The sequence below is a fragment of the Pollachius pollachius genome (genome assembly GCF_949987615.1).
Source record: "Pollachius pollachius genome assembly, chromosome: 9".
Lineage (NCBI taxonomy): Eukaryota > Metazoa > Chordata > Actinopteri > Gadiformes > Gadidae > Pollachius > Pollachius pollachius.
In genome coordinates, this window is record NC_136942.1 from 7590899 (window position 1) to 7613514 (window position 22616).

General features: G+C 46.0%; 1 protein-coding gene across 1 annotated transcript in view; it reads right to left on the reverse strand.

Moving 5' to 3' along the window:
* Window positions 1-22616, reverse strand: part of tspan18b (tetraspanin 18b) — a 30534-nt gene that overhangs the window by 6342 nt on the left and 1576 nt on the right. The window contains exon 2 of the mRNA XM_079743862.1: window positions 6965-7048. Coding sequence (XP_079599988.1) covers window positions 6965-6967 — 3 coding nt within the window. The 5' untranslated portion in view covers window positions 6968-7048. The remainder of the gene's footprint in view (window positions 1-6964; window positions 7049-22616) is intronic.

Here is a 22616-nt window from a genome sequence, read left to right on the forward strand (position 1 = left end):
CAGCAAAAAGGCTCCCAGAGAAAATCTAATCGTGGTAATTTCCCTCTTCTCCTTTCCCCTATGCAAAACTACACACGTGACCCAAACACCACAAAAAAAAACTAATTTCTAAGTTTATAGTCTAGCGCCACGAGGTGATTGGGCCCTGTTCTCCGTCTCCCCGGACCAGAGCAGGTCCCCTGCATATCAGTGGAGCTTAAACAGGCGCCGTGCATCTTTGAGCGATCTTGGGCATATGATAGCCAACAGGGGTCTCATTAACTGACAACACGTGGCCCCTTTAGTCCGGAGCCTGTCCCATTTAATTTAATGGGAGTCAGGAGCCTGGAGGGGGCTCCGAATGGCCATTCTTTTACCTGACATAAACACACTCTCGCTGATGAGGACCTGCGCAGGAAGCACTCTCACATAATGAAGAGACCCTCCTTTTTCATTATAGGAGACAACATGGGACTGGGAGACCCTCAGTCCGTGACCCCCCCCCCCACTAACCATACCCTCTATTCTATAGCATTCTGGCCCGTCAACAAAGCGTCCCCATGTGTTGAAGGTATCTACCATCTGGTAAACAATTTAATTGTCCAAGGGAGTAAACTCAACGTCTCAGTGTTTTCCCCCCCCCAAACTCATCTGAGGCAGCTCATTGCCCTGCTATAATTGCGATCTCTGTGGAAGACGAAAATTAATTATTTTGCAGAAACAGGCTGGCAGTCTTTACTTTGTAGTGATGATTATTTATTTGCCTTCCTGCCTTGCCAGAATCAAGCCCTGTATAGATAAATAAATCAGACGAAAGGGAGCTGAGTCGGTTTGTTTTGGAGGAAAGAAATACGCAAACAGCAGTTGTGTGCAATTCAACACGGGCCAAACACAAGTCAGGATGGATAACCTAAATTGCCGTCTCTCACTTCACTTCCCTTCTGGGATTTACCACACTTCCATCACGCATGACGGTTCTCATTCTTTAGGCAGCCCCTTGGACTGACTGACGCACTGCTGCAAAATCCACTCTCCTGGGTGAACTCTGTGCTCATTGCGAGTAGCGCCGAAGGCTTCGGCAGCGCTGAAACGCGGCCTGGCTGCCTGTCCATCTGCCCGGATTGGACAGAGTACACGCACAGGCTCTGCGTTGCTCCCCTGGGGGGGGAGTCGGCGCTCAACCCCTGACTGTGGTTACATTTCACGGCGCTTCCATGTTTCGCAGGGGGAAAAGCTAATAAATAACAGGTATATGGTCAGACACTGTAATGATACGCATTACTGCTGAGGCGTAAGAGGTGCACGCCCAGGATTTTCTCCTTGCACCGGCTAGTGTCCTAATGATTATTTTCCATTTCTGGACTCTGGGAAATTGATTTAAGGCTGTGGTTAAACACCTCCTCTAAATCATAATGATATGCTCGGGTATTGATCATTCCAGCCTGTGGTGTTCTGAGAGCAGCAAGTGGCCTCGTTGCAAGAGATGGATTTTAATTACACCCCTCTTCTCCCCGCGCCCTACTGGAAGGCCTAACCGGGGCACAGGAGGTCTTAATTGAGATTTGCATACATTACAGGCTGTAATGTGAAAGAGAGGCCACTGGCTCTCATCCTCTCTCTCTTCCATCTATTCAGTCCAGGCCGAGCATGTGATGGGAGAAAATGCATTTAATGGAGCGTGGGATGAAAAATGGCGAACTGGGGGGCGGGGTAAGAGGGGAGGAGGTGATGGTGGTTGGCTGGAAAGATTTTTTTTAAAGCTTAACACATGTTTGAAACAGAATGTTTGATTCCGCTCCCGGCCTTGCCCCCTTCTCGCCCTCCTCCCACTCAGGGTGGAATCGCCGTCTGATTCGCAGCCAATTTTTCTGTGCATTAAAATGTATTAACAGTTAAAAATGCAGAGCGCTGCAAGGACCCGGCCAGGCTAGCGGAATAACAAGTCAGACGGCGCAGCGCTGGCGCAGTATAAATCAAGCTGCCACCGGACCCTTGAGAAAGTGCAGAGTAAACAAAGTGGTGTTTCCCATCGAGCCCCTGGGAGAGCAGGTCCTCATCGATCACACCGCACCGTCTTAGAACCAGAGGGTTACCACCGCGCTGGCTCCCCTGCTACAACAACACTTCATACAAACTGAGATAGATTACCGTCGGATTAAAAACAGATCATCATCAAGGAAAAAATTCTTTGCTGTGCGTGAGTGTTTCGATTCTGTTCAGCGTCAATGTGGAACAAAAATAAACGTGTCCGCTTCTGAGACACGAGGCTTGTTCTAGAATTATAGAAGTTTGCAAGTTGGTGAATACGCAACATGTTTATCTAACGTTCTAAATATCATTCAACCGAAGCGAAGGCCATTAGCAAACTCTGCAGCTGTCAAGTCACCACAAAATGCCACACAGTACTAAAATATCCATCTTAACTTCTGCTTACTGTACTCCGAGTACTGATCCACAGCCAGCTGGGGCAGCTAAGCCAAGGAGGCGTGACGGATTAATGAGATGTGATCCTAAATCAGCTGTGCAGCAGTGTCAGATGCCAGTCTAATGTAAAGAGGACTAACTCATGACATACAATTGTTTTCGTTGGATATAGTTTATAGCAGGACGGCAAAGGACGGCAAAAACGGAGACAATAATAGACGTAGTCGTGTGATATTTTCAGTCTGAAACAACACGGACATGAGGCCTTGCTTGAACCTTAACACAATCAGCCCCCCCGGCCAACCGAGTGCAATAAGGAGATAAAGAAGACGTCGTCCCACACAGCAGGGGGTTGGGGGGGGGGGGCTACCCCATATTAATAGAACATCCTTGCATGGCTCTCCTTGAAGTTGACACCCTGAAGCACGATTAATGAAGTGAGCCCATATCCCCCCCGCTCCACTCGCCACCGCCGCGCTCAAATGGATAAGCACGACAAGGACACGGTGTCTGCATCCGAGCAACCCCCCAACCCCCCAGTGCCCTCCCCACCCCACAAATTCATTCCCGAGACGCCGCTAAGGCCCACTTCACCCGAGACATGCGCCTGCATACGAAACCATCATTAACACGGAGGACAGTGCTGAGCTCGTGTGGATCGGCGCTTGAACCCGCCGAATGCCATTGACCCTCTAAATGATCACCTGTTATGGACCCCTGGGGAGGGTGCGAATCCCTCCTCCGGGGCTCTTCCCATGAGCGGGGGGGGGGAGCAGGTGCCTTCAGCCCTCATTGTGCTACGGCCATCCTTGAGCCACAATAGTCTCACATTCGGATGTGTCGAATACCCGCTAATTGAAGCAATCAGTGACCCCACACACTCACACACGCACGGCCACACCCTTCATCTCAATTAAAAGCCCATTTTCATCTTTCGCCGCGACTTGCTATATCAGTCCCGGCGAGTGAACACCTCAAAGTGGGGAGGAAAAAGGATTCTTCCATCGCAGCCTGCGCCGGCTTCCCCCTGAGGTGCACAGACCCTTAATGAACCGCCAATTAGAGGGGGAATGAGCCCTGGGCCACGCTGTCACGCGGAGGGGCTTTGAAGCGAGCTGAATGCCGATCGGCGTTATCACCCGTTTCCCCGCTCAGAGGGCATGGACTCGCAGACAAACACGGAGCAGCGAAACCAAGGAGGGAAAAAAGTACGCTAAAAGTAGCTCAAAGGCAAACCGGGCGCCGCGGTATGTGTTGTAGTATGCGTGGGCGTAGCTTCGAGAGAGCACAGGGGTTACGGCGAGCCTGCATAGAGAGAGACGCTCGCCAAGTCTGGGTGGCAGGCCTCCAGTGTCCTGGTGTGGCCCAGATGGGAGAAGAGAAAAAAATACTAGCATTGGCTCGCCCTCGGGGAAGGAATCTTCACAGAGCTCAGAATGCACATAGTACAGTCATGTAGAACATGGGGTTGGCTGTTACACTCACTCTCTCTCTCTCTCACCGCTGTTCCACCACAGTGGAGCCATACTCACGGAGTAATGCTGTCTGTAACACGGTCACTGCGGCCGCTGTGACCGTGACCCCCGGCCCTGATCAATGCCTCTAAGTGGTGCGCCTCTGACCCCGCACGCTTTAGAAGTTAGATTCTGTGAATCCTCCGGGGCAGTTGTCCTCCGACCAGGCAGCTGACACACTCCCAAACAATAGGCTGATTAAGTGGGGAAGGCTCCAAGTAAGAACAAACACACTGTCAGATAAGACACTGACCATGTGTTGTCGGTAGTATACTGCAGGCTACATTCTTTCCTCCCAAAACCGGGCACGCAGCCAGCTGTTCCCTCAGAATAATCAATTCTTCATACTCCAACGATTCTTCAATGCCTTTTTATTAGAAAATACAGGCCAATGGAAAAAAAAAGGCGGCTGAAAATAGTCAGCGTGTCCTTTCTGCTTGTTGTGTTGGATTTGGTAGAAGACATCTGATGAAGATGCACAGAAGGAGGCTCGCTGTTCAGCCCTTCTTTGTTGTACTACAGACTCCACATTCCCTCATTTCCAACCTGAGATTGCTCCTTAATTGTGTCAGCACCTCAAACTGTCCTCATCCGAGTGGATCAATAGCAGACCTGAGAGGACGCTCGTTGAGCTATTGATTTGCTCGAGCTGCGACCGGTAGTTGACTGGAACCCTGGTTAGTCAGAGCGAGAGGGTATGAGGCAGCGTTGAACAGTTATTACACAGACACCACAGCTGTCCGCCGGGGCCCGGGGCCTTTCCCCCAGGGGGAGATTCACAGGATGAACGCTTTGGGGCTTTCCAGGATCCACTTGTTTGTAACTCAATTTAGCACTGAATGGCGAATAAGAGTTAGGGGTGACAATGGTAATCTATGCGTCTGTTGTGGCGGTCTCACCCACAACACGCCTCAGTGTCCAGAGGAATGAGGATTCACATCAATAATTTAAATGTGTAACAAACGTCTACTGTTAAAGTTCATTAAACGGTTCATTACCAAAGACCCATTAAAGGAATAAGTGACAGGAAAGATCTGCCAGGAAGTGAGTCCTACTCCCAACACACTAAAGGTCTGGTCCCATTGTTGTCTGTTGTGGGGCATCATGAGTAACAAGGCTCCCATCACAGATGGTCTCATCAGGGGTGGAACAGTTGTCGGGACACGTCCTGATTTACGAAGGCCATCTCTCGCACCCCTGAGGGGATCCGAAGACAAAGGGTGACTGGAATGTGAGCACGTGTTGGAGGGCCAAATACCACACAAATGTGGGGTTCTTGTCTTGAAACAGGTCAAAAAAAAACAACCCCTTTGATCTTTTAAAATGTTAAGGCTTATTTGAAGTTAGCATATGTTTTTGTATGCATAATAATTTTATTATCTAGGCCCTGCGCTAAAATCCAGATCTATTCACTTAAGGGTCTCCAAGGCAACCCGGATATGGGGTGAGAGTGGTCTTTGTCTGCGGAGCACTGTTTGGCATTTCCCCTTAACACCAGTTCCTGTTTCAGAAAAACAAAAGACTGCAGACCTGGGCACTTTAGTGTGAGGGGCCAGCCTGCCCCTGCCATTTGTTTAATGAGTGATCACTCACACCCTGTTTCAGGGCCATATGGTGGCCTAACAGACAGCTAGATCCACAATGCAAAAAGCCTTTAACCTGTTTACTGCTGATTGATGGTTTCTCTGTGTGTAAATGATTTCCGATGGCTTATCCTATGCACGGATATGATTACAACCAAGGAAAAAGCACACAAAAAAATAACATTGCAAAGCAGCGGAGACCCTTCAGTTTTGAATGCGCTGCAGATCAAAACACAGCCTTGAGTAGTATGCGCTTCTGTGTTTGTGTTTTAGTTGGTTGCCTTAGATCAAAGCAACACTGCATTCCCCATATATCTGATAACACCACATATATCAAGGGCTGCGCCACAAATTGAGGTTAAGGAAATAAAGTTTTTAATGGCTTTGCATTAATAACACACATAATTGCAAAACACACAAATAATTATTATCAAATTTACCCCTAATGTTAAACTGCTGCTACAATGGATTCCCAGAAGGGCCTTGAACTTGATTACGATGAAAAAATCAATAAAGAAATTGGTTCGTCATGGATTATTATTAAGCATATAATTCGCAAAGCCTTGGATGACTTCAAAGTTGTAAATGTCAAAAACGTCTGAAGACTGCAGCGTGGTTCAAATCAATCAGACATGTCAAATTTGCACAGAGACCAATTTGCACTTGTCTGAATGCTTGGTTTACGGGCTGGGGTGGTGGGGCTTACTTTGGGGGATGTGTCTGCGTTTGAGACCCCCTTTGACCTTGAAATCTATACATGTCTTCCATTCACGTGCGTGCTCTGAATAGTAATGCCATAGTTCCCAATGCAAATCAGAAGCTACAAAAGACCGGGACTCGCCTGCTGTAAAGGCTGAGAGACTTTCCATTTTTCTTTTTACCAGGCAACCTGGTTTACACACAGCTCTGCTCTTGATCGAATCAGAAACAAATTACATTTTTCTGCACCTGCTGTCAGTACCTTTCTCAAACCTGTCCATCAACAAGTGATTCTTGTGGATTGTTTGTCCTCCAGCTTCAACACAGACAGGAATACATTTGAAGGCATGATGACTGTGGAGCCGGCACAGCATGCACCCAAACACAGAGACTGTACGGACGCTGAAGTGAAAGTAATGACTGAAAGATATTTCTCAGCTGAGTGATTAGTTATTAGGTTTAGTTTGGTTTTATGCCAAAAGATACAGGGTTTGATACTCAATGTATGCATAATGCCTGTAGGCCTCCTTAAGCAAGATTATTAACTCATCTACAAGCTCATTAATAACACATATCTGAATTAACCCTTAGTGCCAGCTAAATAACTACTAAGTGAATAGAAATTTCATGTAGAAAATGTGAAAATAGAAACAATTTAATTACATATGTGTATCATTAAAACAAATCCCATAAGCTGGTTTCTTATACAGCTATTTAAACCAGTGTTGAAATTTCATCGTTTAATTAAAATAAAAAGGAACATACCATGAGTATCTGCCTGTTGGTTCCACTTGTTCAATGGAAGCTGATGAATTCTCTTGGCTTTTGTTCCTCTCCTGTTTTCATGAGCTGTTGAGAGAGAGAGACAGAGAGAGACACAGAGACAGAGAGAAAGAAATAACTGTTATTTACTAAATTAAAGGGACTTAGGCATTCGTTGCAGTCCTCGTTTTCATATGATTAATCACCAACTTAGGAGACTTCTTAGAAACTGATATAATTTATTTAACACTTGCTTCCGGCAAGAGCTAATCCAAGAGTGTAATGTTGTTTACGCCCATTTGAATACTTTTGACTCGACTTCTGCTGGAGGCAAAAATCGAACAGGGACAAGAAGTTAAGAAGCAAAAAAACAGCATGTAGTAGAAAGGATTTAGGTCATTGCTGTACAGTAGCAGTTTAACATTTCTATTCTTGCCATTAAAGAAATACAATCTCTGCACCATCCCACACGGTTAATTATCCATTAATAATAGGGCCTGAAAATTCACCAGTACTTCCATGTATAAGCCTTGATTAGCATCTGAGCTCATCCATTATTCAGCGAGAAAAGCATACCTTGCTAATTATGTGTTGCTGGTTTCAACTGTCAACCACCACCTCCAACGCCTGTGTGGCTAACAAGCTTAAATACTTTTAACTTTTCTCTCTTTCCCTTTTCCCCCTGAACAATTCCTCCACAAGTGTCTCCCAGTGTCTCCCAGGTGAAATTAACAATTCAGTATGGCGATGAGGTCTAATTAAAACCAAAGACATCCAAGGTTCGAGGTGAAATAAGTCGGCGTTACGGGCTCAGACTGACACCTAACACCTTCGGAGCAGGTTCCAAAGTGCCTACGCTTACAACTATGCCATCAAATACGATTGGTGAGCCAACTACAGGGTAACAAGCAACATACAGCCTGTCACATTAGATAGGGGAAATATAGGCCATGAAAGCTGCTCCTGACAGGATGAGGGGAGAGGTCCCAGGAGTATTCTGGCTGATGGCACCAGCCACATCATCTGACACGCACACACTTGACGCTCGCGCTCACACACACACATACACACACACAAAAGCCAAGCTGACACTGACAACAACCACAGCGCCAACACAATAAAGGACTGTGATTACATCTACCAAAGGCAATCAAAGCCAGAGTGAGGAAATTGATGATTGTGAGAAGTGGGAAGATGTTGGAGAGTGATAGCAGCTCTTATCTCGGGAGCCTTGAATTCAGACACTGCAACGCATCAACAGAGGAGGACAATCAATAACGGCGAGGGCGGGTTGGGGGCACACATAGTACATGTGAGACGCAGCACTGGCTAGACTGCCCTGGAAAGCAATATTTACATTTAATTGATTGATGATACGTTAGCGGAGTTTAATGGCAGAATATCCCCTGACGGCGAGCATTTGAGTTAGCTTCCCTCCTGCCTCCGAGCATTTATTTGAAGAGGCGCAGATACGAGTCTTTCATCATCATTTCTGTAATGTTGCAATTAGCCGTACAGGACCATATTTTGTCCTGAAGCCTGTTGCTGGCGGAGAGAGCAACAATGGTGAGGGTCCTGCGTTATTTTTTTGTTTCCATGGAAACGTGGTCCAGGGAAAAGCGGAGCACCAATAGAACGATGGAGCCTGGCGCTATCGGTTATGGGGGTGAGAGTAGAGATCATCGCGGGCGGACAGGGAAAGCACAACAATGGGAAGGATACTCGAGGGAGGGACCAGAAAGGGCAGGCCACGGAGCGTCTGACAAAGAGAGGAAAGACTGTACGCAGCCAGACAATAGAGCTCATCTGCATCTCCTCAACCGGCCTCCTCTTAAATAACTCTCGCTTATCAACAAGCCTGACATTTAGGAAGTGGCGTGCGCACATGAGAGCGTGTGCAGTGGAAGGATGAAGGCCAATGTTCATCGATTCGTCTCTGTGGATATTTCCAGCCCTGAATATATCCTGATACATCTCCGACATCAATGGCGTATCATCAATGCCCGCACTGTAGATATTCTCACATTAACAAAAAGGTGAGAACTCAACCTAACCCCATAGTGGGAAACCTCATACATAAGGCAAACTATACATGCATTAGTTATAACACCTAGCCTATATTACATATTTAATGCTCCTCTATCCTTCATTTTTTTGCATTGTTCTCGCTTCTCACTCCATCCTGTGCATCGGCCCGGGAACCATGGGTACAAGGTTGGAGGTCGGAGGTCAGAGAACAGCAGGGGCTTTGATCAGGTGCAACTTCCTCCAGGGACAGGAAAGGGACACATAAATGACAGAGGAAGTGACTGTCCATTCCGCTACAGGACAACAACAGAGCTTCTCCTCTGGGGCTTACAGATGTTCACAGAGATTAAGGGCGTGTAGGCTCCATGCTTTTACCAAGGTCCACTTTTTGGACTCCAAACCTAATTCATTAGCTTTTAGGGTATTAACAACATCAGAGGGGCAATAAATCCACCATAGGGAGAATGATCACTGGTGCCACAGAGGGCCTGGTCGGTGCTGAGAAAACAAATTAGCTTTATTGATTGAATACTAGTGCCAGTCAAGCAACCAGGGATAAGCGTAATCCATTAGCATGGAGAAACAATCATTAGTCTAATCAGAGGATATCACACAAATAATCGTTAATCTTTTTGGGTGTTCCGAGAAGGAACTGTCCGTGGAGTGTGTATTGATTTGGGATACAAGTCCATTCACACACCCACCTAAAAACTTGCAATCATTATGCTCTGAACTTCGTCTGCATTAATGGACCTAATTCCAAATTGAACTAGGTCAGGACTGTGCTTTCCAAGCAGTTAACAGGTACACAGCCCATGCGAGTGTGATCTACAAGTTGTTGTTCCAAAGCTCATGGAAGCTGACAAGGTGTCAGCCTCCAGGCTCTTCAAAAGAGACCAAACACTAACCAGACCATTCTGCATTTAAGCGTCCCTTCGACCTGGAGCACATCTCCAAAGATGTACCCAATCAGAGAGAGGACAGAGGGGTTTGCTTTACACGGGGCCCTGCATAGGCAAGACCCTTGGGGACATCTGTGGCATGTCTCTGAAAAGAGTCAACCACCGCGATTCACTCCAGCACCTCGCACCGCTCAACAGCCATGGAGCTACTTGTTGTTTTCCTTCACCATCTGCCCGCCTTTCCACCCCAATCTCTCCCAACACCGCCCCCCCCCCACACACACACACACTGCACCCCAAAGTCTCTTTGGGGGGAGGGGGGGTTCGAGGTGATGGGGTGCGGGGGGAGGGGGGAGGTAATCACCCAGCAGCACTTTGAAGCGAACTCGTTTAAAGGAAAAACCTGTCAGATTGGACTAAGGGGTGAGGATGGAAGTGGAAGCGGATCACTCCGAGGGACAGGAAAGGCCCTGAATGCTGGGAGCCGGGGGGGCCCTAGGGACACAATTAGGGCCAAGGGTTTTTTTTTAGCGAGGGTTAGGAAAACACACCAAGGAGAGCAACAGCACAGCTGCCTAAGCCAAGGTAAGAGTTCATTACTACATACACAGAAGAGCCCGCGGCGATGGCTATAACCTTCATCGGTTGGTGGAATAGTGCAACCAACTGACGTCTTACCAAGTTAATAGTGCACAAATATAGCATAGAGGCTTAGACTGAATACGGAGAGAGGCCGGCACTCTGACTGTGGTTTCAGTTATGTAACAATAGCAAAAGTATTAATAGAACAAGGTCTTTAATTTTCTGTGATGAAATGAAATGCCACAGATAAATGGTCCGGTTAAATTAGTATAGATTCGAAGAGTTGTAACGATGTGGTGTGATTACGCGGGATGATTATTGATTAACCTTTGTCGCAATCTCTAAGGAGATTATAGAAATGCACTGTGTTTAATATATACAACCAGAAAACCAGCTTTTGTATGTTCCCAATGATTCATCGCCATTGTATTGAGTCTATTCTCATGATGTGGAAATGTTTAGTGGTTGGCACAGGGAAAGTTGTTAACCAAACCACATTTAACCTGGTTTCAACTTCTCACTACCACAGATCATGCTTGCAGTGATGGAGGGGTAACTCTTCTTTTATTCAAAAAGGTCTACAATTCTTAACAAACTGTTAGGGCTTTTCATGCAGAAATAACAAATATTCCACCGCCTAAGTCAAACCAAACACCAACACTAGCAGATGTGTACTTAAGATACCATCTGGCATCAACTACTCAGAATAATTTGCGTGTTTTTCAAAAAGAAATGCTTTTGCCGCATTAAATGCTGTGGACCGAAGAGAACCATGTTCCCCACATGGGCCGAGTTGTGACACACATGCCCTCACCCCTAGACCCAACCTGCTGCCCGCGAACCATGAAGAGGGCCATGCGGTCACCGTGTTAACAAGCAGATTGGAGAACATCTCAGGAAACAAATAAAAACGGAAAACACACCGTTACATGAAAACCATATGCAACTCTTTCATAGTTTACCTGCATCAGGGGACTTCCACCGTGAAATAAGTAACTACTGCCTTATTTATATGGCAAGCTGTCCAAAAAAACAGTGATGGATGGCTCCTACCTAGGGTTACCGTTGCTTTCCCCATTTAACAACATTAGCACAATAACATTAAATATCCCAATTCAAAAACCTAATCGTGTTAGCACAGAGCGTGGCTACATACCAAAACGCACACACATACACATGTTGAACGGTCTAACACAAAATAAATAAAACATTTTGTGGAACACTAGAGAGATATAGCAGCCTTACGGTATCTCAAGTAGTGGCAGCCCATACTAGGACAGCCGGGGCATCTGGTTTTCATTCTATGTGGATTTTCACTGCATACCTCTGTGTCCACCGGCGTACTGTATTTACAGAGCCTGCACACTTGTAGCGGTATACAACCAGAGAGAAATCGAAACATCGCGCCGGACACAGAATCAATATTTCCCTACCATCCGCAGAGCGGTGTTTGCCTTGAGCTCAGCAAGGTTTTCAGTCTATTAACAAAGATCTTCATTACAAATCTGGAACAAAAGGGGGGAAACTGCAAAGCCATTCCAACAAATAAACGAGACAACTCATGATATCATCCCGAATAACACCGCACCAGTTAGCGTAAGCCGTGCGGTGGTTCCCAGTACAGACTGATGGCATTCCACGTCCCAGTGGGTAAACCAGGGGAGGCCGTTCAGGAGCAGCAGGCCAGACACCCAACTGGGTTATGGGAGCCAGAAGCCTTGCATCTGGATCATTTCCTGCACCCACGGGGGAGCTCCACGCTGGGAGTGGTCTTGTAAAAGTCGCACATGTGCCAAAGAACCCCTCGCCTGTGCCCACCCCACCGCAGATGTCTCCCTCCCTTGTAAGCTCTCTGATGTGTGGCGAGTGTGATGAGGCAACTCATGGCATACTGGGGATATCACAGTTTTCCCTCCTGTACCGTCTAATGCAAGGGAGTGTCTGCACTTAAATGGCAATTAAAACAATCTTGCCTAAAGGGGGTCTGTCTTATGGTTCTTAGCCGTGTTGGTCTACAGAGCGAGCTGAGCACGATTGTATGAGGGGGGCTTACTTGAGGAGTGGCAGATGGAACTGCGGCAAAGTGGGACAGAGAACCAGTGCGAGTAGTTAAGGGAGTTCCAACCTTTCCAAATCACTTTAGCTCTCATTCCTTTCCAAAACTCAAAAAACTCAAAAAAAAAAAAAGAAGTCCAATGCTCAAGAGGACTAGGGGCTGAAAGATATCCTAGTGGAGATATCCTGCCTTTAAACCAACCCCAGGAGGACTCCAGGAGAGAGCGTGTGGTGGAAAATACAGGTCGGACATTTTCCAAACAGCAATCTCGTGAAAAGTACTTTTTTTTTTCTTTTTTTTTTAGGAGCATTCCTTCGACAGGCTGGGAGAAGCCGCAAGCGGACAGACGTCAGGAGAAAAATCCTGCTTGGCTCGACACAAAGGGCACTTAGAGAAATGAGATGCAATCTAGTTGGCTGCAAACCAACCATCCAGATAGGAACAGGCGGTACCAGCTAAGAGAACATTAACTTCTGCTATCAAAATATATAATAAAGAGTTATACGTGAAACATCAATATTACCAACAACGGGAACAGATTTTAGATTTGTAAACGCCAAAGTAAAAAGTGTTGGGAGTCATTTGGCAGGCCTGGTACAGGTGGGGGGGGATGTTTTGGGAACCAGGGGCTTAAGTTTAACTGGCCACTCTCAAACACTTTCTCTGTGGAAACACACGAAGCCTCAATCCTGGGGTCTGTGGGAAAAGGGAGTTCACGCAGTTACATCACATTGATTTATGGGGGAGAGAGAGAAGACGGAGTGAGGATGGAAACTGAGCCGCTTGGAGGAGGTCCAAGATTAGGTCCCTTAAGAAATACAAGTCAATAGGTTTTCTCCACAAAACATAAGAGGATATGAAGCATTTGCAGGGTGGAATGTGGCCAAAGTGATACAGACAAGACGGTCCAGGCCAATGCGCCTGAATGATTTATGCTGCCCCAACCCTAAAATATGCAAAGTACAAAAAAAAGCAATTTCTGGATTGCAATTACTGCTGTGCAGTGACACGCGTAGTAGAGCTCATGATACTGGATACAGATGTCAAAATAATGGGGATGCCACAAGGTGATATTTCCATTTCCTCAACTCTAGGGAACTGATGACAACTGAATTGCCAGATCAGATGCCACCGGTGGCTAATTGGGGGCGGGTAGGAGAGTGTGAGTGAGGCATGAGCGTTTGGAGAAAACATAAGGCTTAGTAGGGCACCGATCTTCAAAAGCACAGTGGGACATTTGGAAATAAACAACTTTTGTTTTATACCGCCACCATCATTACCCAGAAGACCACACCGGCCTGATATTACCGCAGCCAGGAGGATCGGTGTGAAAGTCATTATTGTGGTTTCCGCGAAAAACATTTAGTGTGCGTGTGTGTGTTTGTGTGTGTGTGTGACTCTGGGGAGCTCAGAGGAGTGCAAACAACATAACTATCTGGAAGTCTTTGTTGCCTGGGAAGGAGGAACTTTCACCCATTTAAAGAGGCCGTTGGAGGAGTAACTGAAGGCCATGGTTCACCTGTAGAATGCACCACATCACTGCTCATCTGATAAGGCACATAATGCACAAGGTGGGGAGGTGTGTGTGTGTGTGTGTGTGTGTGTGTGTGTGTGTGTGTGTATGTGTGTATGTGTGTGTGTGTGTGTGTGTGGGGGGGGGGGGGTACCCAATGACAGCTCTCCCTTCCAAGCCTTGCGCAACAGCCGAGGTGTTTCGTTAAAATGAGAAGATTTAACTCAACGGACTCAAGCCACATTCACAAAAAGGGGATTATGTGCCGTGAACAGGAGAAAAATAAAATTGCATTTCATCTCATTAATTTCACTGCATGAGACGTGAGCTTTGATGGCTGGCATCGAACGGCGGAGATACGAACAAGGCACGGGGGATTATAAAACGCACTGTATGTGTAATGAGCTGTGGAGGTACAATAACAGCTAAACGCTTTTCTCCTTCAGCCCTTCTCAATCTCTTCCATCCATCTCCAATGTCTCGGCGTGCATAAAACGGTGCGATAGAACTTCAGGTCGGGCCAAAGGCAATAGAATAAATAACTAGACAAGTAGAGGAGCACCAGATGTGTGATTGAGCGGCTTTGAGAGCATTGAATATTGACTGGGTTATTACACGTAGGGGCAGGGGGAGAGAGTTGCTGGAGAAAGTAACAAACTAAAACCCATACATGACACACACACACCTACACACACACACACACACACACACACACACACACACACACACACACACACACACAATACGTTTGGCCATCTGCTTTATATTTGAATGAAAAAAACTGATCATGTCAGACTCCAGAATGCCTGAATGCCTGCAGCAATAGGAAAGAGAACCGATGGCCATTCAACACCCACCACCTCCTCAACATCCTCTCTCCCGCCCAGAAAACATAATTGGCTTGACTTGATTTACTGGTCCAGAGGCCAAATTAGCTGGAATCCAATTGTTTGTAGTATTGACCAAATCAAATTGCTCCATTTACTTTTAATCATGTTTACTATTTATATTTCGACTTCTTCCATGCATTCAAAGCAGCTTGAAGATGAATGCATTGCTTAGCACATGGCTTAGGGCAGGTGTTTGGACTTCTCTTCATGGTTTGTCAGATAACAAGAAGGAACACACAACCCAGGTCTTAGGAGACACCCAGATAATGACTTTGGCTTGAACCTCGGTGCAGAGAGGCATCGCGCGACCCATCTCCTGCCAAGTGTTATCGGTCAAAAAAGATCATCTGAGCACGTTTCCCAGCATGCACGTGGTTGGAGAAGTGCCTGAACTATCTGGTGTTGCCCCATCTCGCCCCTGGCAGCCAAACTCCGCTTGCGATTAATCTCACACAACGTTTGGTGAAAATTAGTTGGAAGACTGCTCCTTCCCCGTGGCCACTCAAATAAGGTGATTAATCAATAGCACACCATGTGTGCCTATTATTTACAAAAATACACCACCACCACCACCACCATCACCATCACCATGCCGCCCACCCCAAACACCACCCTCAAGACCAAAAAAAGAAAAAGATTTTATTCACTGGTTGGAAATCAATGAACACTGTATCCAATTTAATTCAGCCTCCATGTCTGTCGACTGCCACCTGCAGAGCCTGTGTTATCAGAGGCAGACACACGTGCGTGGCTGAGCCACTGGATGCTCCAGTCAGAAATATTAGTCGTGAAAAGCGTTTCCATGACAATATCAAACAAGGTTCACATGCCTTAACTGGTTGTGGCTGGCGTCTTTTTTTTTTTTTGCTGGAGATTCTCCCCAGCACTCCGTCTTCAAAGCCAACCAGAAGGTAAGGCTTAGGTGCCCAAGAGATTATGCCTCACAGTGTGTGTGTGTGTGTGTGCGTGTGCGTGTGCGTGTGCGTGTGCGTGTGTGTGTGTGTGTGTGTTCGGTGTGTGTGTGTGTGCGTGCGTGTGTGTGATGGTAAAAACAAAAATAAGTGGAGGAAGGCAAGCTACCACAACTGAAAATAAAATATCTTTGTGTACTTTTAATCTTTTTGGCTATAGAGTCCAAAATGGCTTAAACCATTTGCCAAATTGCCCGATTATAAATCAAACACATTTCTTGCACATCTCCACAGTAAATGTGCTGTGGTGCGGGTCTATTTGCAGCTCTGGAATTTGCCTTACGGAGAGAGGCCATGTTCTAGTTCAATGACCCACAAATGTTGCCTATAGTAATGCACTCTCAACGGATCGGGGAGTTAAAATTTTCATAAAGCCACATCAAAAAATCATTAGGCATTCCGTAGTCTTTGCCATGTAATTGTTACACACCCCAAGGTATTACAGGAGCCATAGAACCAAAGTCAGAGAAGCAGAGACCATTCAGATGAATTAATGTGTAAGTGTGCAGGGCGATTTCCCTCCAACGACTTAAGGAATAGCTTTAGCACCCTTCCAAACAGCCAGCGGGCCGGGTCAGCCATGCGTGCCGCCCTGCTTGAGTAACGTCGATTGATAACAGGCCAGGTGAGGCGTGGTGGTTCAGCGGGCTTTTTGTTTAAGCTCCAGTGTTCAGTGAGTGGGTCTAATGGCGCAAGTTCTCACATCCCAGAAAAATAAACAGTAAACGACCCTGAATAACCAACCGGTATTGAGCGAGAACCTCGCTAAACCTCAGCGATGAGAAACGATAACACAAAAGGACTCCCTTATTACCATCACGAAACCGCACACACGTCTTGACCTCGGCAGAGGCAACGTGTTCTACTATACATTAACAAACCCATCAGTTCTACCATGCATTAACAAACCCATCAGTTCTACTACACATTAACAAACCCATCAGTTATACATTAACAAACCCACCAGCTATACATTAACAAACAGTTATACTACACATTAAACAACCCACCAGTTATACTATACATTAATAACTCCAGAAGCTATACTATACATTACCAAACCAATCAGCTATACTATAAATAAACAAACCCACAAGTTATAATATATGTTAACAAACAGTTATACTATATATAAAAATCCACCAGTTATACTATATATTACCAAACCAACCAGTTATAATATAACAAACCCATCAGTTATACATTAACAAATCCACCAGGTATACATTAACAAACAGTTATACTACACATTAATCAACCCACCAGTTATACTATACTTTAACAAACCCACCAGTTATACTATACATTAATAACTCCAGAAGCTATACTATACATTACCAAACCAATCAGCTATACTATAAATAAACAAACCCACCAGTTATAATATATGTTAACAAACAGTTATACTATATAAAAAAATCCACCACTTATACTAAATATTTCCAAACCAATCAGTTATAATATATATTATTAACAAACCAATCAGTTCTCCATTAACAAACCAACCAGTTATACTATACATTAACAAACCAACCAGTTATACTATACATTAACAAACAGTTATTATATACATTAAACCACCAATCAGTTATACTATACATGAACAAACCAACCAGCTATATACATTAAAAAAAAACACTATACATTAACAAACCAACCAGCTATACTTACATTAACCAACCCAATAGTTACAATACACATTAACAAACCCACCAGTTCTACTATACATTATCAAAACCACCATCTATACTACACAATAACAAACAGTGACATATCCAGCCTCCGCCTGCACAGTCTGCGCCTGTTCCTATGTTGACAAGACGCAGCTACTTTGGTCCTACTCACTTAAGGCTTTGATGGCCGACAACAGCGTAGGCGTGTTGTTAGAGGGGAATACGTAGCGAGGGAGGCGTCATTAGGCCTTCTGCCTCCACCGAGGTGGACCTGGGAAGCACTAGGGGATCTTTTTAATCAAACGGCCATGCCTGCCCCCCCCCCCCTGCTAGATCTGTAAGGCAGTGGAGGCCAGCCGTTGGGAGCCCGTGTGTCTAATAGACCCGTGGTAAGATACAGCCGGTGGGAGGGACCAGGTTTGTTTATAACGGTGTTCTGACAAAGGAGGAATGACCAGGGATTGCGCTGGGGACTAGGTGTGTGTTGGATTCAGAGGAATCAGAGAAACACCTGGTGGAAAGGAGGGAACCATTTTTGTGAACTCCTTACAAAGTAGTTTTACGAAAAATCGGAATGCGTTGAAACCTTGCACGAGTACAAAAGAGTATTATTATAATGAGGATGTGAAGGGGAGAATAACATTAGCCCACTTGTGCTTCGGCAGTTCTACTGTACCGTTCATAATTTAAAAAAAAAAGGGAGGACATCTCTGCAAAGCTAAACATTTTCTGGGATACAATACTTAAGTTTCGTCTGAGAGAATTGTGTTTTGCCCGAATAAATGTACAACTGTATGTAATTCATTATGGGGAACTCTGCCAAAACAGACCAATAATGGAAACTAGGCCTATTCAGTGCATAAATATACTCTGTATCTGCAACGTCTCCACACAGAAACAAAGACTCTAGCCCCTTTTACACAGAGATCCTGCAATATTGCCACTAAGCAGATCGTCATTATGCTGGATTTGCGTTTCTACACAGAACAGAAGACAAAGCCGGCGTAATGCCACCCCCGTGTATGCTTTTACATAGCATCCCGGCAGTCCGGAATCAGAGGCATGACATGTAAGGCAACAGCGTCAGTCTCTAGTGTGGGCGAAACTACAATGCCAACCCATTCCGTGTTTGACTGTTATAGAGAAGGCGAGACAGAATAACGCTGCAACATTCCCGCTTTCTCAGAATGTGTAAAGCACGCTTCTGTCGTCACTTACATACATTTGATAGGAAGTAGACCCAAATCTCTTCAATAAGAAACTGACCTGATACTGAAATTGTACACAGTAACTAAGTATTCTCTGTAGATCTATGATTTTGATTAGATCACAGTTATGTGGAATTAATGTACTAATCACATAAACAAGAGATGCTATGGCTAATGGGATAACCGCTTGCCGACATGCCATATGGCATATATTTAATGGGTTTAAAATGATACAAAGGGCGATTGGTTGGGGCATGCTGAACATCTAATTGTCTAAAGCAACAAAATTTAACTCAGATGACTTAATTTGAGACCAAGAGAGCAAGCGTGTGTGTGTGTTAGGATTTTAGAGCAACAATTATCCTGTGTAGAGGACGGTGTAGTAATAGTGTAGCAACAGTAAGTAATTAAAAATAAACAAGAGTGGGCCATCTCCTCAGGGCAAACTCATAACCAACTCAAGGTTAGAGATGTTCTCGCTGGGTACTCTGATCCACTATGACTCAAGCAAGAATTTCCTATTTTTCCTTTCCTTCTGTTTTTCATTAGAAACATGCATTTAAAGAAGCGGGACACACACAATAAGCAGATTTCCTCCAAAACAAAAAGCACAGAGAAAGGAGAAGGAAGGGCGGGGGGGGGGGGGCAGGGACCCAGTTACCAAGGGCAGCGGCAAAGGAGGGAAAGACCAGAAGCTTGAGGAGAGTCCCATTTCATCTGAAAAATGCCTGACTCAGGAGATGTGAGCAGCAGCAGCGAGCCCAGTGAGTCACAGGGAGAGGCTGTGAAAACAGTGCCCGGCTCCACAGAACCGCTCCGTGACAAAGAACAGAGGGTCGTGGCCCTGGCCCTGACCCGCAGTGAACCACGAGGCAGACACCCTCTGTCATCGCTGCTTTCATTATTACTCACACAAAAACAACGCAGAGTTGTTGTTATTGCATTGCTCAAATGTACTTTATTATCAGTAGAAAACCATTCAATCATGAGAGTTCACAAAAACAACAGACAAATGCATATGTTCACATAAGCTTGCTCTATGAACATTATTTACTTAATATTCCATTTTCTTTACCATTAAAAACACCACAGCTATAACAATAAACATATTATCTGTGGATACGGTCTTTAAACAGACTCATAACAGGGTATAGACCCAAGTCATTAAGCCCAGACACCAAGCAAAAGGCCCACACGCTTACAAAAGCTTCTTATCTGCTTCGGTGGGGGGACTCTTTCAGGTTGGCACAAAAGATGGTGAAGTAAAAAGGCTCCTATGTTAAGCAGAGCGAGATGAAAACAATCCCAGAGCACATTCCTTTAAATAAGCACTTCCTCTGTCTGGGGTTCTGCCCGATTAGCACTCCGCTTCCTCCTGCCCCGTGTGCCAGCAGAGCCTGAAGTGAGCCAACCAGGACCTAGCTTGGTGAAGCCACACAAAAGTGGTTGTGTATCTCTTTAAAAAAAAAAAGGCCTTATGTACTACTGATTAATAAAGGAATGAGACAGAAACAGAGAAGCCCCATATTCTCGATGGGCATTCCCTCAGGCAGCCGTACAGAGATTGCAGAGCATCGCAGTGTAAATACGATCAGAGATTGTGTGGGTTTATGTCTCTTCCTCAGTCAGGTAATCTTGTAGCGACTGGGCCCCTGTCTCACATATCCATCAGATGCTGACTGCTGGCCAAGCCTAAGCTCCCCTTTCTCCCAGCGTCGACTCCTCAGCGCGTCCGGGGAATGAAAGGAGCCCAAGGTGCTAAAGGCTTCCAGCGATAGCATAGGGATTTACAGAGTGTGCTCGCAGTCTGTAATGACCAGTGGGCTCCGCAACCAACCCGCCTTCAATAGACACCTGAGTGACATGGCTTATTAGCTCTGAAAAACATTGTGCCAGGGAAAATGTCGCTGAGGGGGATTTCTAGGGAGAAATGTTCTTTGAACATCCCAAGGCCGGGCTGAATGTCTCCTGGACTGAGCGTCTGCCAGCCCTATGAGCCTGTCAGAGAGCCCTGCTATCTGCCAGAGCCAGCTTGTCAAATACATACCTTTTGCCTCATTACCTGCCCGGCAAGGCCATTATGGAGGGAAATGCGGCGAGTGCAAGATAAGCACAAAAGCACAAATCCTTGGGTTAGACATAAACAAGCAGCCTGCTTCCTTTTGATTAAAGGGAAGTGTCAGCAGAGAGAGAAACTCCTGGACTTCCTGTTCACAGTGAAGTCGGGGGGGCTGCCAAAACTGCACCTCCTCTTAAGCCGTGGACTACGGAAGTTCAGAAGCGGACATTAAGAACAACAGGGAGAAAGGACGGTATGAACGGTGAAAGAAACATGGGTTGCCACCTTAGAAATGGTCTCACCTTTCAAAGTGAAGCGTAAAACATTTTTACATTAGAGCTGCAACCAATTCAACCCTCAAAGATAAAACCGTCTGCCATCTGAAGAGCGAATCTCATTTCCATCAATATTTTTCCGACAACGACAGACTTCACCCTGAGCTCATTACCTACCGCGCTCTCTCCACAACACACCCATTAAGTGAAGGGTCCTAGCAATCAAGAGAAAAAACACAAATAACACAATTTTCTCATTGAGCAAAGAGAGAGATGCTCTCCATTTAGTTCTGGGCTCTCTGTGGACCACTGGCAGCACTGAAAAGCTGATGGTAGCACGCTAGGCGCTCACTAATGGCCTGGCCTCATCTGCCATGTAGCGTTACGCCTCTCTACATGGAACTAAAGCTCCATATGGCCAAGGAAATGACCCAGAGACCGGGGTGAGGGGATGGGGCAGAGGGGACGAGGGGTAGAAGGACCAGGGGATGAAAGGAAACCATGGCGGGCGGTGAGGGGTGGAGGCCTTTCAGACCACTGATCAAATGGGCTAGGCACAGAGCTCCCTAATTTGCAGGCATAATCAGCAGCAGATATGGAGAAGCAAGACGATGTGTGTGTGTGTGTGTGTGTGTGTGTGTGTGTGTGTGTGTGTGTGTGTGTGTGTGTGTGTTGGTGTGCGACCATGTGGAACCGCAGATTGGTTAATTTCAGCCCGTAATGATTGGCTGGCCGGCCAGCAAGGGGGACCATCCTGTCAGTCAAACTCGACTCCACTCTCTCAGCAACAATCTGCCACACACTCCATTTCACACCATGAGCCATTAGCCAAGGACTAAGGAGACATGGGCGCAGCGTTCCTCTCGCTACACCCCCCGCGTTACACCAACCACCAGCCTTTCCACAAATTGGTTTTCCCTGTTTATTTTGTCACTCCATCCCTGTAAATCTATGCTTGAAGGAAAACATGGCTTCTGAAACGTGTGCAGTGGCGCCAATACCAGGTGTTCCGAAGCAGTGGGTGGAATAAACACCTTCCTGAAGACTTCCCATTCACTTCTAATTAGATTCCCTCTCGTTGATGTTCTACGGTCCAAGGAGGATGTCAAAAACGCAATAAATCAACGTGGCGTTGCCAGCCAAGTATTCCCGGTGTGATTCCCACCTTGTTGTTCCTCCTCCCTCTTATTATCCTGTGAACATGGCTATCGTATCAGAGCAACAAAACTATTTCCCCGGCACTGGATGAGCCAAGTTACAGAGAGTGGGTGCTGGGGGCAGTTCACGTCGCGTTGGCAGCTGTTTCAGAGGCATCAACACCGGCAGGGCATGGTCAGCAGCCACACACAAACACTCCTCTGTCTGCTGTGAACAGGGCCCCCTCTTTCCCGAGCCATTTCCACTCGGATTCAGGAAGAGGAGACAAAGAGAGAAACAGAAAAGGGAGAGAGCGGGAGTGAGTGAGAGGATAGATAGAGAGGGGAAGGGAGAGGAGATC